The 14,224-nt window shown below is 44.8% G+C and overlaps 1 protein-coding gene across 1 annotated transcript in view; it reads right to left on the reverse strand.

Annotated features, from left to right (window-relative positions):
* LOC138503906 (mucin-5B-like) overlaps nucleotides 1-14,224 on the reverse strand; it is a 447,355-nt gene that overhangs the window by 355,284 nt on the left and 77,847 nt on the right. The window contains exon 5 of the mRNA XM_069623991.1: nucleotides 12,261-12,382. Coding sequence (XP_069480092.1) covers nucleotides 12,261-12,382 — 122 coding nt within the window. The remainder of the gene's footprint in view (nucleotides 1-12,260; nucleotides 12,383-14,224) is intronic.

Genomic DNA, 14,224 nt, shown 5'->3' on the forward strand with positions numbered 1-14,224 from the left:
ACTCTGGCTTGATCTGTAGAGAAGGTGTGTGGTCTGAAAGTAAAATATACATTGCAGGCTTCCAGGAATTCCTTCACCCTTTTAGGTGAGCCATCAAATCTTCCTGACGAAAGAGTCATAGGAGGCAATTCCGGAGGATGTGAGGGTCCCCGGACCGCTACCATTTGCTTTAGAAGGGCATTCTCCGACTTTACCCCCTGTAATTCCAGTGACATGGCCTGAAAAGCCTTCCATAATTCTTGGACTTGTTCTTCGGCAGACATCTTGGTCCTTATGGGCGTTTCAATCTGTGATTTATGTGGCTGTGAAAGCTGTGTCTCCCCTTTCTCTTTTCTTCCCTCCACACTCTCCTCACCTGAGTCCTCAGAGTCACCTGTGTTCTGTAGATTTCACCGGCTCAGGTAATCCCGTTCTTTTTTAGGTAGCACTTGCCTGTCTCGGTGAGAAGCCACAGTGACCGCTGACTGGACAGCCGTCCTGGGACCCCTTGACCGGGAACAGGCCGGACAAAAAGGGAAAAACCCACAAGTGGGAAAAAACTCTTAGGAAGTTCTGGTAAAGAGGTGTGGAACGATCGAACTGGAAGCTGATGCGTGATCCACCGGTTAGAAACTCAGGAGGGATATCCAATGCTCCAAAGAATGGTGGAAGGAACCAGGCCAAGGATAAGTTGGGAGCGGTGAGAGAAAGAGAAAAGACAGAAGAGAAAACTGATGGACAGAGAAAAAAGGAAAACTGGAGAGCCGCGAGAGAAAAGAGCGGCAAAGCGAAAGGATAAAAATAACACGCCCGCCGCCGGAGCGGCGAGTCTAGAAAGAGAAAAAACGAAGAAGAGCCGAAGGATCGGCAAGTACAAAATGCTGCAAAAAAGCAAAAAACTGCCGCTGTAATCAAACAGCAAAAATAGGTAAGAAGAAAAGAACTCCTATACCAAAAATGAGGAGTGAGCAAGCAAAGGAGACCCGCTGCAAGTCGAGGCTAGCAGAGGGCAACGCTGGAGAGCGCAAAAACCAGAGCCGCTGGAGTGAGAGCCAGCAACGGTTGAAACGCAGCGACTGTCGGGCTTGGATGACAGATAAACTGCCGGCAGTGCTGTGATTGGTGGTGGTACTAGATACAAAGAAAGGACTAAATAGCTCTACCTGCCGGAGAGCCTCCAACGTGGAAGGAGCCGCCACCCGCGGTAGTGGTTGCGGATGACACTGGGTGGTAATGAGGCCCAGTATGTGCATTTGCATTTAAATCTACTCTTATATGCAGAAACACACCTTTAAAATGTTGCATCTTTTACTTGTACATGTGATCAGATGTACCGGTGATGCCATTGATGATGCCATACGTGATTACATATGTGTGTCTTCAATGATTTCATGTCTGATGCTTTCAGTAATGTAATTTGTGATGTCATCAGTGTGCTTAGGGGCTGTGCAATGGGGCCTCTAAAGTGTTATTCACTGAATTTCAAAGTTCTTTAAAGCTATATCTTTCCCCACCTGTAATAATCAATAATCATGGCCCACTGGCTCTGGCATACAGCTGTGCAAATGGTCAATTTTCAGCAATTATGGTTTAGAAAATGTGGGCCTTGGCCTATGCCCTATATGCCCTTTAGTAGTAAATAACTATGCCCACCTTCAGCCATAGCCCTTGCCAAGAAGGACCGATTAGAATGAAAGATTGTGGTGCTACTGCCAAGAGTGAAACAGTGTGGCCCACTGGCCAGTGTTTCCTCTTGTATTTAGTTCCCCAATGTTTTATTCATGTTAGAATTCCCCCATGAGAATTTCCCACAGGAACATAATGGTGAAAACCATTGCACATACTTCTCTGCACACCTGAACGTTAAAAAGACTTTCAGAGCCACATTCAAACTCTATATGTGAACACTTCCTCATTGTTTGATCTCCCCTCTTTCCTCTTACAGTCAATGTGCCTGTTGAATCACTCCTAATATTATTTTCCCTTGTTTTTTTCCTGTGACATGCTTCAATTTCCACTTGATTCTCAAGCTTTAACATCAGTAATCCTACAATAGTCTCACAGAAAGATGACCTGACTGGAAAAGGTCTCTCTAGTGCCCCCCACTCCTTATTTGGTCCATTTCACCGACCCAATCTCTCCTTAATGTCTTACCTTCCCTTTACATTCTCCAAACATTTTCAGTGATTTTCCTTTTTTTTTCATTCCAGCATGATTATCTCAGGAATGGTTTGCATCAAGCAAAACAAAGGAGAAGGATTGCTTTAAATTTCTGAAAAAGCTGAGTGCTAAAGTACCCTAAGGAAAATATATACATGTTTTTTGGGACATGGGGCAACCCCTTCTCCAACACATGCTTAAACAAATAACTTGAAGGATTCACACTTCTTAAGATGAATTTCCAAAATCAGTCCTGGTGGGAGGATTTTGGGAGGACACCCAATTGTGGTGTACAGTGAAGACATTGAAGGGTTAGCCAAACCCAATCAAGGGAAGGTAGAAGAGCAGCAAGACTTAGTCCCAGGAAGGGTATGAGAGTGCTCTAGTGCTACAATTAGTCCACACAGAAAACCACTAGTAATTCCAGTTACAGAGGTAAGTATAAAAATCCAAGTATGTATTAGGCCTCTTGTTACACACTGAACAAGGAAAACCTCTAATCAAGTATTGTCACACATACCCTTATAAAATAGACATGTACATTCAGCCTTAGGAGAGATAGAATGGCATTTGATTCAATGACCAGTGAAACACAGGTAAGTACTCTGATGAATATACAAATACACAAAAAAGCTCCCCTAATTCTTATGAAGTCCAATCTAACCATGGTTTGGGTCCTTATGCCCAAATGTCACCAGTTCTAAATTATTCCCTCTTCAGGTAGGTTTATATAGAGATTTGTAGTGCCGGTAATTATGATTAATAAAGAACAATAAAAAGTCAGATAAAGTTCAAATTAGGGCTCAACTCAATCCCAACACACTAGGATAGGCCAAGGGAGAGAGCCTTAACCCAGGTTCTAACACCCGTGATCAGTTCAGCGTGACTTAGGGTCAGGCATGTGTGCTGTTGTTACCCTATGGGAGAGAGGAGGGAGCAAACGGTATGTAAATTTATCCCCCTGGCTGAGAATTCTCTGGATACCACTTGAACTCTCAAAGTGAGAAAAAACAACAGAACAGGTTATCATGCCATGTTCTTTCTGGAGAGGGGTGCCTGCTAACTTTTCTGAACATTTTTTGCAAGGAACTTGGGGTTGGTCACCAGAGGTGGATCCCTTGCTCACTGTGCTCAGAGAGGCACAGCTCCACCTCACTGATGAGGCCCAATGTTAGGGAGATTTCTCACACAAGTGCTAAATTCCCTCTACCTTAGAGCCCCCCAGCTCTTTTGCTGTATTTCTGGGCTTGGAACTTTTCGTTTTTAATGTGTTTTACTTTTGTGCTCATGGACTATGTAGTCTCACCCACTCTGCAGGTATCATCTTTTTACTGTTTGTCACACAGCACCTTTAGTGCAGTGACACAGGGTTGTCTTTTTAGACTTCCCACTTTAAACTCCACTTTCTGGGACTGACTACTGTCTCCCAGAACATGTTAAGTTGCCATTGACTTTACTAGTCTTTTTAAATCTACAGACCGAGTAAACCCTATCTTCCAATAGAGTACTGGAAGGGTTAATAGTTATCCCATTTTGTCTAATTCTCATGGGACATTTTAATGTTCCCCTTTTTCTAAGATTTGGGTGGTGGCAGTGTTATCTACCATTTTTATTCTACCACGGGCTATGAGAATAGCCTCCGTACCGTTAGAGGCTATGGTGGTAGCCTCAAACTCTAACCCGCTGGACCCCTTTTATTTTATTTGGTTCCGGTCGGGTTTATTCACCATATCTTTTTGTAAAGGTCTTTCTCATTTTTTCCTCTGCGCGCCAAACCAGGTTTGGTTCCTTTGTTCGCCGTCCTTTGGCGGGTTTCTGCACAGCACAGAAGCCCTCTTTAGACACCTGAGTGTCTGGGTGGACAGGATGTGAGGGAGGTGTTTTTGGGTCCCCTGCACAGGTTCTCCTTGGAGACCCAAGTCACACTCTAGTTTGGTTGGCTAGGTGGCTGTCCTGCCAGGACAGCCACCCTGCTGTGTGATTGACAGCCAGGCTGTGTGAATGGGGGATTTGGTGCATAAAAAGCCAGTCTCTGGGACTGAAAGGCAGAGTCGCCACTGGAACGAGAGAACCAATGAGGAGCTGAAGGAAGAGGACTGCTGCAACTACTGGACATCCCAGTGAAGCCCTGCTGCAGGTCCGAATCGCCCGAAACTCAGACGTCAGAGACGATCTGCAAAGAATCTTCTTCCCTTGAGCTTGGTGAGACCAACCAGCTTGCCAAACACCAAATGCCAGCCTCCTTCTCCTTGTCAAATTTGCTGTCCATTGCTGCAGTGAACTGGATAGTCAGGAAGAACGGAACCTGTTTGGGTTTTAAGGAGCGCTCCTTTTATTCAACGTTTTGCTCCGCTGCTGGCTTCTTCCTGGGGCAGTGCAGGACCCTCCAAATGTCCTCCTTCTCGTCACCACGACTGAAGCATAAGGAACCAAGAGCCAGGAGGAACTGCCAGGAACATTTGCCTCAGCTACAGCATTTTCTCCATTTAAGGTACTGTGCAAATCCTGTCGTTCTTTCGTCCGACCGCGGTGAAAGTGCTTGAAATCTTTGGCCTATCCGAAGGCTTGTCCTTGTCTTCTCCTTTGAATAACTTTCCTTCTGACCAGCTTTGTTTTGAACTCTTGGCAAAGACTTAACCGTGAACTACTCTGAACTGTGTGATCCTCTGCAAAGACTCTGAACCATTAACATTGGCCCAGGCCTATTGACTTGAATCCTAGTTGTAGTAGCCTTTTCTAGATTGCCCTGCCTATAACGTGTTGGTGTTGTTGATTTTGAATAACCTTGGGCCTCATTACAACTCAGGCGGTAAGGGGTTTACGGCGCCGTAAACAGCGCCGACCCTTACCGCCTGAGTACGAGGTCCCTTAGCGCCATGGTGGACTTAACACCTGCTCTTAGCAGGTGTTAAAATCCATGGCGCTAAGGGACCATGGAGTTAATTACGCCACCGTAATTTACGGTGGCGTAATTAACGCCTTCCCCACTCCCATTATGCCCTATGGGGCAAAAATGGGAATGGGGAAGGGTAAATGGGGATTGGGGACTTACCGCCCCGCCAAGGTCGGAATGGGGCGGTAAGTCCGCCAACCACCATGGCGTAAACATAGTTTACGCCATGGTGGTAAAGTCACGGCCCAGGCGGTAACTTACCGCCTGGGTCGTAATGAGGCCCCTTGTCTTTTCTCCCTTTTAAACTGCTGGAGTGCCATTTTGCTCACACTTCATTTTGAGCTTAACTTTTCCAGAATTGAATGGGGGTTATTGTAGTATATTAAGATTGTGATTTTCTGCTGCTTTATAATAGTGAAGTGTTTTATAACTGATGGTGTAAATAAATGTTTATTCTTTTTACTCAGAAACCTTGAATCAGTGTTTCTTTGAACCATAGTAATTGCTGTCCTTTGTGTAACTTCTTGTACTGCTCACTTTACTCTTGAGATACGTCTGACTGCTCAGCCATCGCTACCACTTTACTGTGTAGTACAGACTTGTACCAAAGGTGAAGTTGTACTTACGCTTGTAGTCTTAATTGTGTGTGGTGTTCCCAAAGGGTACTGCATATGATTCTGCCTAACATCCAACAAGGCTGAAACACGTGTATGAGGTTGCTGTTGGTAGTCTAGTTCAAAGGAGGTTTGCCTGCCATTTCGGGGCAGGACTGCCCTTGTGGGCGGGACAAAGACTGATATGCAAATGGCTATTCCTCCTTTGTGAAAGGTACAGTGAGCTAAAGGTGATGGCTGCGAACTCTCACAGTGGGTAAAAACCACAGAACAGGTTATCATGCCATATTCTTTCGAGAGAGGGGTGCCTGCAAACTTTTGTGCATGATGCGTTTTGAGCATGGAAAGGGCCAGAACTATACCAGGCCCATACCAGGAACAGCCTCAGATTAGAACAGTGATGCAGACCCACTGGCTGAACATTGCAGTTCAGATGTATTGGATCTTCGGAGAAATACAGCTTCAAGGTTGGCACCTGCACTTCATATATTTGTAAGTGCTTCACTTTTGAGGTTGAAGTTCTGTGAAATAAACAACTTTGGAAGTGTATGCTATACTTTTCTGGGAACGATTGCGTGTAAGGATCTGGTTTTCACCTAACACAAGTTATTTCTATCTTTCTTTGGCAAGTAAGTGCATCCATGTTAGGTGAGCAGTTGTTGCAATATCTCCACGAAAGAAAACCTTCTCTCTATGCTTTCAAAATCTTCTTTGGACAAGCTCAGAAAAGAGCAGGAAAAATGTGGGAGGAGCTACTTAATGGTTGGGAGCCTTGAGGGCCATTCAACAGATAATAAGGCAAAAACTCTACTTGGCCCCTTTGGCCCACCTGATCTCTACCTTCTCCTCTAACTTTTAGTGTAATACGGATGACACTCAGCTTTCTTTCGGGCTCCCCTCAGCCTACTCTCCTCTCTCGCTCATTCCTGACTGCCTATCCGCGATTCAGATTGGTCCGCCTCCAACAATCTCTGCCTTAATGCCAGTAGATGGAGATCCTTCTCATTGGGAACCCTGCCCCTCTCTCACTCTGGCCGCCCGCCTTGGGCCCTCTTCCTTCACCTTCCTGCGAGGCAAAAAACCTTGGTGTCATCTTTGACTCCACTCTCTCTTTCTCTTCTCACATCTCGGACATCGCCAAGACGTCCCACAACCAGCTGCATCTCCTCAAATGGACTCTTCCCTTTCTTACTTTCCCCCCAGATGCTCACTCTCTCAATAGCCCTGGTTCTCTTTAGGCTGGACTACTGCAACAGCCTCTTTCGCAATCTGCCTTCCTCTACTCTCCACCCTCTGCTCCTAATTCAGAACAGGACTTCAAGGCTTTCTGGGGCTGGGGCCTGCACTACATCCAATGCTTTCTTCCAAAATACCTTCCTTCTCAAGTCCTTCACTCAACTACCTCCAACTCTCTTTTAAGGGTTAGATGCTTGTTCCAGGCAGAGATTAGGGGGTAGATCTCTCTCCTCTGTAGGTGCCTCCCTCTGGAATGGCCTCCCTGCCTCTCTCAAACCATAAACGGACCACCTGAAGTTCCAGATGTAGCTCAAAACATTACTCTTCTCTGTTTTTCTCTCTACCTTCCCTGCAGACCTACGTGCAGACCTACGTGACCTACCTGTCTGCTGTACCGACTGGTTGCTTGGCTACCCTCAGAGTCTCACTGGGTACCAGGCTCTTTCTTGATCAGTCACCTTTGCCTTGCCTCCGGTCCTACCACACGCTTAAGGTCTGTAACTGTAACCATGCTGTCCCTTGTTCTCATTGCACTACCCAGAGCCATGCTGCCCTGGCTGCACTTCCTCAGAGCATTGCTGCCCTGTTTTCCCCTCCTCTCTCCCTTTCACGTGCCCCCTCCCTTTCCCCTCTCACTTCTCATTCTTGCACTTGCACGATCTGAATGACACAAAGCCTAGTAAGATTGTTTGTCTTGTCCTCCCTCTGTCTTCCCTCCCTGGTCTTGTTGTACTTAGAAACACTTGTGTACAGGCGTATTATGAATGACTTATCATATCATATCATATCATAACTCACAAGAGGACGAGCCTTACCTGAGTAATAATGTCCCTGTTCTCCCTTAACACTGACATGGAATAGCATGTTACACTGGGTAGTTGTGCATGTTTTCGTTTATATCATGCTGTTTCTTGGTTAAGCAGGACTGTGACAACTACCCGCAACTTCAGCATCATATTTTATAAATGTGTAGACTGATTTTACTTTATGGTTCTATGCTTATTTTATTTTCCATGACAAGCCTTTTTTTGCTCCTCAATCAACCAGACACATTTGCCTGAAGTTGTACGAACTTATAGCCAAAATGCATGTTAGACATCCCTGATCCCACCTGCCGGACAAGAGCACCCCATCGCTAATTTTTCACGTTGCTCATTTGTATGTAACACACCCTTCCTGTAATGTGTGCTCCTTAGCTGTATTCCTATCAATCCATTTGTTGTCCTTGGCCCCACTGCATCTCGAAGCTAGTACTGTGCTCAATAATAACCCACAATAAATAAACATGAATAGAAAACATACTATTGGAAAAAGCTTGCTCTCGCATCTGGTAGTCCAATTCGAAAAGGTAGTTTGATACCACTACATAGTTTACAATTCTGGGGCTTTGGAGGCAATGGCTCCAGCTTCTCTAGTTTCTGTAGACATATGTTTCTGAAACCAATCAAAGACTGTGTCAAATTTACGTACCAACCACAAGATGCGATTCACACAACACATCCAGCAATCACCCCCGAGTACCTCTTGGGTGCGACACCTCTGCAGAGGTAATGACGCCTCACCCAGCAAACACAATGATCACCTAGCACCGTAATGCGTTATTACACACATTTAGGTAGGAATACGTATATTAGAAACAATGTAAAAATGAAACAGGCTCTGGGAGGCATGAATCGCTTTAGTAAACCTTTAAAGTGCAACTTGCTGACTTGATATTAAGGATGTACACAACCAAATTAATATCCCAGGCTACTTATGGTGGACCCTCTGGGGTTATTCCAATGTGTCTTTCTTAAAATTACTTTTTAAATGCCTTCTTGATCTCCCTAGACCCACTCCTAATTGTGCGGTTCATTCTGAACTAGGTATATTGTTTGTCGAAGATGAGTTACAACTGGAACCGGTGTATTCGTGGGTGGAATTTTGGCAAAAGGAAGGCAATCCTAACACAGAAAAATCATTTTTATTGCACAAGTAAGTAAATGTATCCATTCTTTACCTACCAGCATCTAAAGAAAATGTTGGTTAAAATGGATGGCAATGTTTACCTCATGGGCCCAGAGAACACAGTCTATTATTTACCAATCACTAAAAAATAAGGTCTACTGGTGCACTGTACTGATGCAAGGGCAAGCTTGGCATTAATGAAGTCCAGCAATCGGAGGTCCACAATGTTGCCAGCTAAAAAAGTACAGGAGTATTTACTAATATGATTATAGGGCCTCATTACGACCCTGGCGCTAATACACTTAGCACCTGATTACGAGGGCCCTTTGCGGGACCCGACCTTAACGGCTGGTTTTACCAGCCGTTAAAGTAGGGACCTGCAAAGGGACCTTGGTGCTAAGTACGGTACTGCAATTTGCGGTACCGTACTTAGCGCCTTCCCCATTCCCATTGAGCCCTATGGGGCAAAAATGGGAATCGGGAAGGGCCAATGGTGAATGGGGAATTACCGCCCCGCCAACCTCGGAATGGGGCGGTAATTCCGCCATTCACCATGGCGGACTCCGGCATGGACCATGGTGCTAATAGCACCATGGTTTAGCGCCGGGGTCGTGATGAGGCCTATAGTCTAATTACACGCCAGGTTTGACCTCTTACCACTGAGAGCAGTGACTGAGCTGCTCTTGTGACCATCAGGCTAGTAAAAACTGTATTTTCTGTCATGCATCATGTGAAGATTTATTGCACATTATTCTTTTTCTCTTATCCATTTTCAGATCAGGTAAAACACCATGGGCCTCATTACACGGTAGGCGGTAAGGGTTTACCGGTACCGGTAAGGGCACCGGTACCGGTAAACCCTTACCGCCTTACTACGAGGTCCCTTTGCGGGACCCGACCTTAACGGCTGGTGTAGGCCAGCCGTTAAAGTTCGCACCCGCAAAGGGACCTTGGTGCTAATTACGGTACCGCAATTTGCGGTACCGTAAGTAGCTCCTTCCCCATTCCCATTGAGCACTATGGGGCAAAAATGGGAATGGGGAAGGGCTATAGAGAAAGGGGGAATTACTGCCCGCCAACCTTGGAATGGGGTGGTAATTCCCCTTTTCTCCATGGTGGTACCGGTATGGTACTGGCGGCAACCATGGTGCTAATAGCACCATGGTTTACCGCATTCCGTGTAATGAGGCCCCATATTGCTTATACTGAGGGATGTAGGTTTTAGGCAATGGGCCTCGTTATGACCAAGGCACTAAGTGTTTAATGGCGCCGTAAAAGGCTGCGGCGACGTTAAACACCTAGCGCCTAATTACGAGGTCTCTTTGCGGGACCCGACCTTAATGGCTGGTTTTACCAGCCGTTAAAGTAGGGTTCCGCAAAGGGACCTTGGTGCTAATTACGATACCGCAATTTACGGTACCAAAATTAGCGCCTTCCCCATTCCCATTGAGCCCTATGGGGCAAAAATGGGAATGGGGAAGGGCCATGGCGGCATGGGGAATTACCACCTCACCAACCTCGGAATGGGGTGGTAATTCCCCATTCCGCCATGGCGGACTCCGGCATGGACCATGGTGCTATTAGCACCATGGTTTAGCGCCGGAGTCCTAATGAGGCCCAATGTCAATGGGCTTTATCTTTTATTTGCAGAGCAAATTCTCGTTGTGCCTTACTTTCGTTCTTTCGGCAAGCTTTGAAATTGAGACACATTCTTATGCCCCCTGATGATTAAATTGCAAAGATTATTTTTCCCCGTTGTTTCCATATATTGAAGATGGATTTGAAATTGTAACAGCGTTTTTTTTATGATTCTCAGAATAATCTCTGGTTAAGATGATGTGGTGTTGTGCTGTATGCTTTCTTTGTATTGCATTTTATAAGTATATTTAGATTATGCAGTGTTTATTGTGATGTGAGGTTTTTCATATTGTATGGTATCCTGATTCTGAGATAAACGTATTTGACCTTAGGACTTTAATGACAGTTTGACCACTAAGACCAGCATGAAAGTTTAGGCAATTCTTCTCATGGGAAGCATGCCATCTGTTTACCCCTCTGCTCCTTTTCAGCATCAGTTCTCTTCCTTTTCGCCCGTCTTTCTTTCATTGGCCCTCATTACGACCCTGGCGGAGAGGGGTTTACGCCAGCGTAATGCATGGCGTACCTCTCCGCCAGATTAGGACTTTCCGTAGCGCCATGGCGATTTTTACGCCCGGATTTTCCGGGCGGAAAAATCCATGGCACTACGGGTCCCCTGGTTAATTACGCCACCGTATTCTACGGTGGCGTAATTAACGCCTTCCCCACTCCCATTATACCCTGGGGCAAAAATGGGAATGGGGAAGGGTAAATGGGGATTGGGGACTTACCGCCCCGCCAAGGTCGGAATGGGGCGGTAAGTCCGCCAACCCCCATGGCGGAGTTGGCAGCTCTGCGCCATGGTCCATGGTGCAAATTGCACCATGGACCTCCGCCAGGGTCGTAATGAGGGCCATTATCTTTTACCATGCTATTTTACCCTGTCCTCTTTCTCCCTCCCTACTCTCCCCACCTTTCTCCTTCATTCTATAACCTAACAACCCTGGAGTGGTTGTTAACCTTGTGGTGCTATACAAAATGGCAATACAATCAATAATAAATTAAATAGCATCTCAACAAATCATTTAAGAATGCATGTTCTTCACGTGACAAAGGAGGAGGCAATGGTTTGACAATCATGTTTGGTCCCCTTCGATTATCTTTTATTTATTAACAGATTTCACAAACTGATTACCATGCTGCAATGAACAGCTTGCTTTAGGATGACTTCACCATTTCCTCCTCTTTCATAGTCATCATATTAAATGGGGTTTTGTTTATTACATCAACACAAGCAGTGCCAAATATTTCATTTGGTCCATTTTCAAATGTTTGCTGCATTTCCTATTGCTACAAATAGTCATTGTCATCTGTTGCGGTATTCTACGAGATAAAGGGCCTCATTACAACTGGGTGGTATCCCAGCTGTAATGCCACTCAACTGTAATAGTGTTAGCGCCCACTGGTCCGCTGGATTATGGGTTTGGCGCTGATGGTAAATCCCCATTCCCCATTGGGCCCATTGGATCCAATGGTGTATTTTTAGTGCTGATACCGCATGCTAATACGTAATACCTAAATGGGATTTTTACCTCCAGAAAAAAGCTGGAGGTAAAACCACTCATTTAGCGCCCAACTTGTGATAGGGACAGCCCTTAAACATGGCAGTAATATTGTTACCGATGCATTAAAGGGCTACAGCCCAACTCGTGATGAGGCCCAAAGTGTTGTTGAATCTGGATCCTATCAGTTCTACGGCCATTGTTTAACATTTTAGAGAGACCTTTAATGTAATCATTGTGTTTTGCGTACCCATCCCAGAGATTTTATGAGAAGACGTAGCATGAAGTTACCTGTGCCGTACACTGATCTACCCCACTTGAGCCAACACCATCTGCAGGTACATCTGGGCAGCTTTCAGTTGGCATATTGATCTTCTGCTGGTTTCCAAACTGTCTTGACGAGAGTTGCACACCTGAAAAAAATCAGAGACATCCTCAGAAAACAGTTTTGCAGCCTTTAGGAAAATGGAATGACAATATGTTTAATGAGGCGATATTGCTGATGTACCTGGTGAGCACTACTATCAGCTCCTTAGTCAATATTCAAGTATGATTAATGTCATGTAATTTTATGTTACTGTGATTTTGACTGAGACATCATTAATAATTAATAAGCACCCCGGATTCTGGGAGTAACATGTTTTTAAGACTTATACCCCTCTTCACATGTCTCTAATTCCATTGGAAACTGTTTGATAGCTTTCAGTTAAACTATTTATTGCCCCCATAAACTATCTCCTAAACAGGGTACACCACCTAAGATTCTGGTAATGACACTCGAAATTGGCCACAAAAAGTAAAGCTAAAACATCTTAAAAAATCATAAAGTATTTTGCCAATCAAGCAAAATCCAGGTTGTGCTAGCTTTCATTGGACTAACTCAAAGTATTATGCTAAAACGTTAGTTCTATGAGCTTTCAAAGTCCCATAGACCTCTTAGTTTCTGTTTTGTAAGACTGTGTATCGTAAGATTGTATGTTGTAGGAATGTGTGGTCATAGGAACACATGTCGTAGGAGTGTGTCATTACAGTATGTGCCGTAAGCGTGTGTGTAATCAGAACGTGCGTCATAGGAGAGTGTGTCATAGGTGCATGTGCCGAGGGTTCATGTGTCCTAGCTGCATGTGCATTGGTGCATGTGTCCTAGGTGCATGTGACAGCACATGTCGCACATCCACATCTTATGTGTAGTAGGTGTATATGTAGTAGGTGCACATGCTATAGGAACTTTTATCATAGAGGTGTGTGTTGTAGGAGCACTTTTTATAGCAGCATGTATCACAGGAGCATGTGTGCTTTGGGCCGGTGTCATAAGAATGTGTGTGAATACAGTGTGTGTTAAAAGTGTGTGTGTGGTAGGAGAATGTGCCGTACTAGCACGTGTCATAGGAGCATGTGTCTTTGGTGTGTCACATATATAATTATCATAGGTGCATTCTCTGTGAACATTTCATATGAAAACCGTGCATTTATGCCATCACCTTAATCCTGAAATCAAAGTCAGCTGAGACTAAGGTGAGTTTTTAGGAGATGTTCACTGTGTGATGTACACATTGTAAAAATCATATGTTCCGTTGACAGTTCGTATTGAAAGTGTACATTTATTCCATCACTTTAAAACTCACATTAAAGTCAGATGAGAATTGCTTTTAATGTTAGTTTTTAGGAGATGTTGATTGTCTAATGTACCAACTATAAAATTCAAATACTCTGTGTAAATGATTGCAGTGCATGTTTTAGGTGCCTCTGCAGTAGGAGTATGTGTCGTACGAGTGTGTGTCCTAGGGCCAGGTGTTGTAGGAGTGTGTGGAGTAAGATCACCTATCATAGGAGTGCGTGTCATAGGAGCATGTGTCGCAGGAGCCTCTGTGTGTGTGTCGCATGAGCACATGTAGTACCTGCATGTGTCAAAGGAGCATACATTGTAGGAGTGTATGTTGTAGGAGTGTGTGTCATACACGTGTGTGGTATGTGGGCATCGTAAGAGTCTCTATCCTTAAAGTGTGTGTCGTAAATGTGTGTGTAGTTGGAGCATGTGATGTAGGAGCACATATCATTTGTCCACAGGTTAAATTTAGTAGATGCATGTGTAGTAGTGTGTGTTACAGGAACATGTATAATAGGAGGGTTTGTTGTAGGAGCATGTGCTATAGCAGTGTGTATCAAAGGAGCATGTGTTTTAGAAGTGTGTGTCATTAGATTGTGTTTTGCAAGAGTGTGTCATAAGAGTGTGTGTAGTAGGACCGTGTGTGGTA

Source organism: Ambystoma mexicanum, chromosome 11 (assembly GCF_040938575.1).
Source record: "Ambystoma mexicanum isolate Mex_15411 chromosome 11, UKY_AmexF1_1, whole genome shotgun sequence".
In the NCBI taxonomy this organism is placed as follows: Eukaryota; Metazoa; Chordata; class Amphibia; order Caudata; family Ambystomatidae; genus Ambystoma; species Ambystoma mexicanum.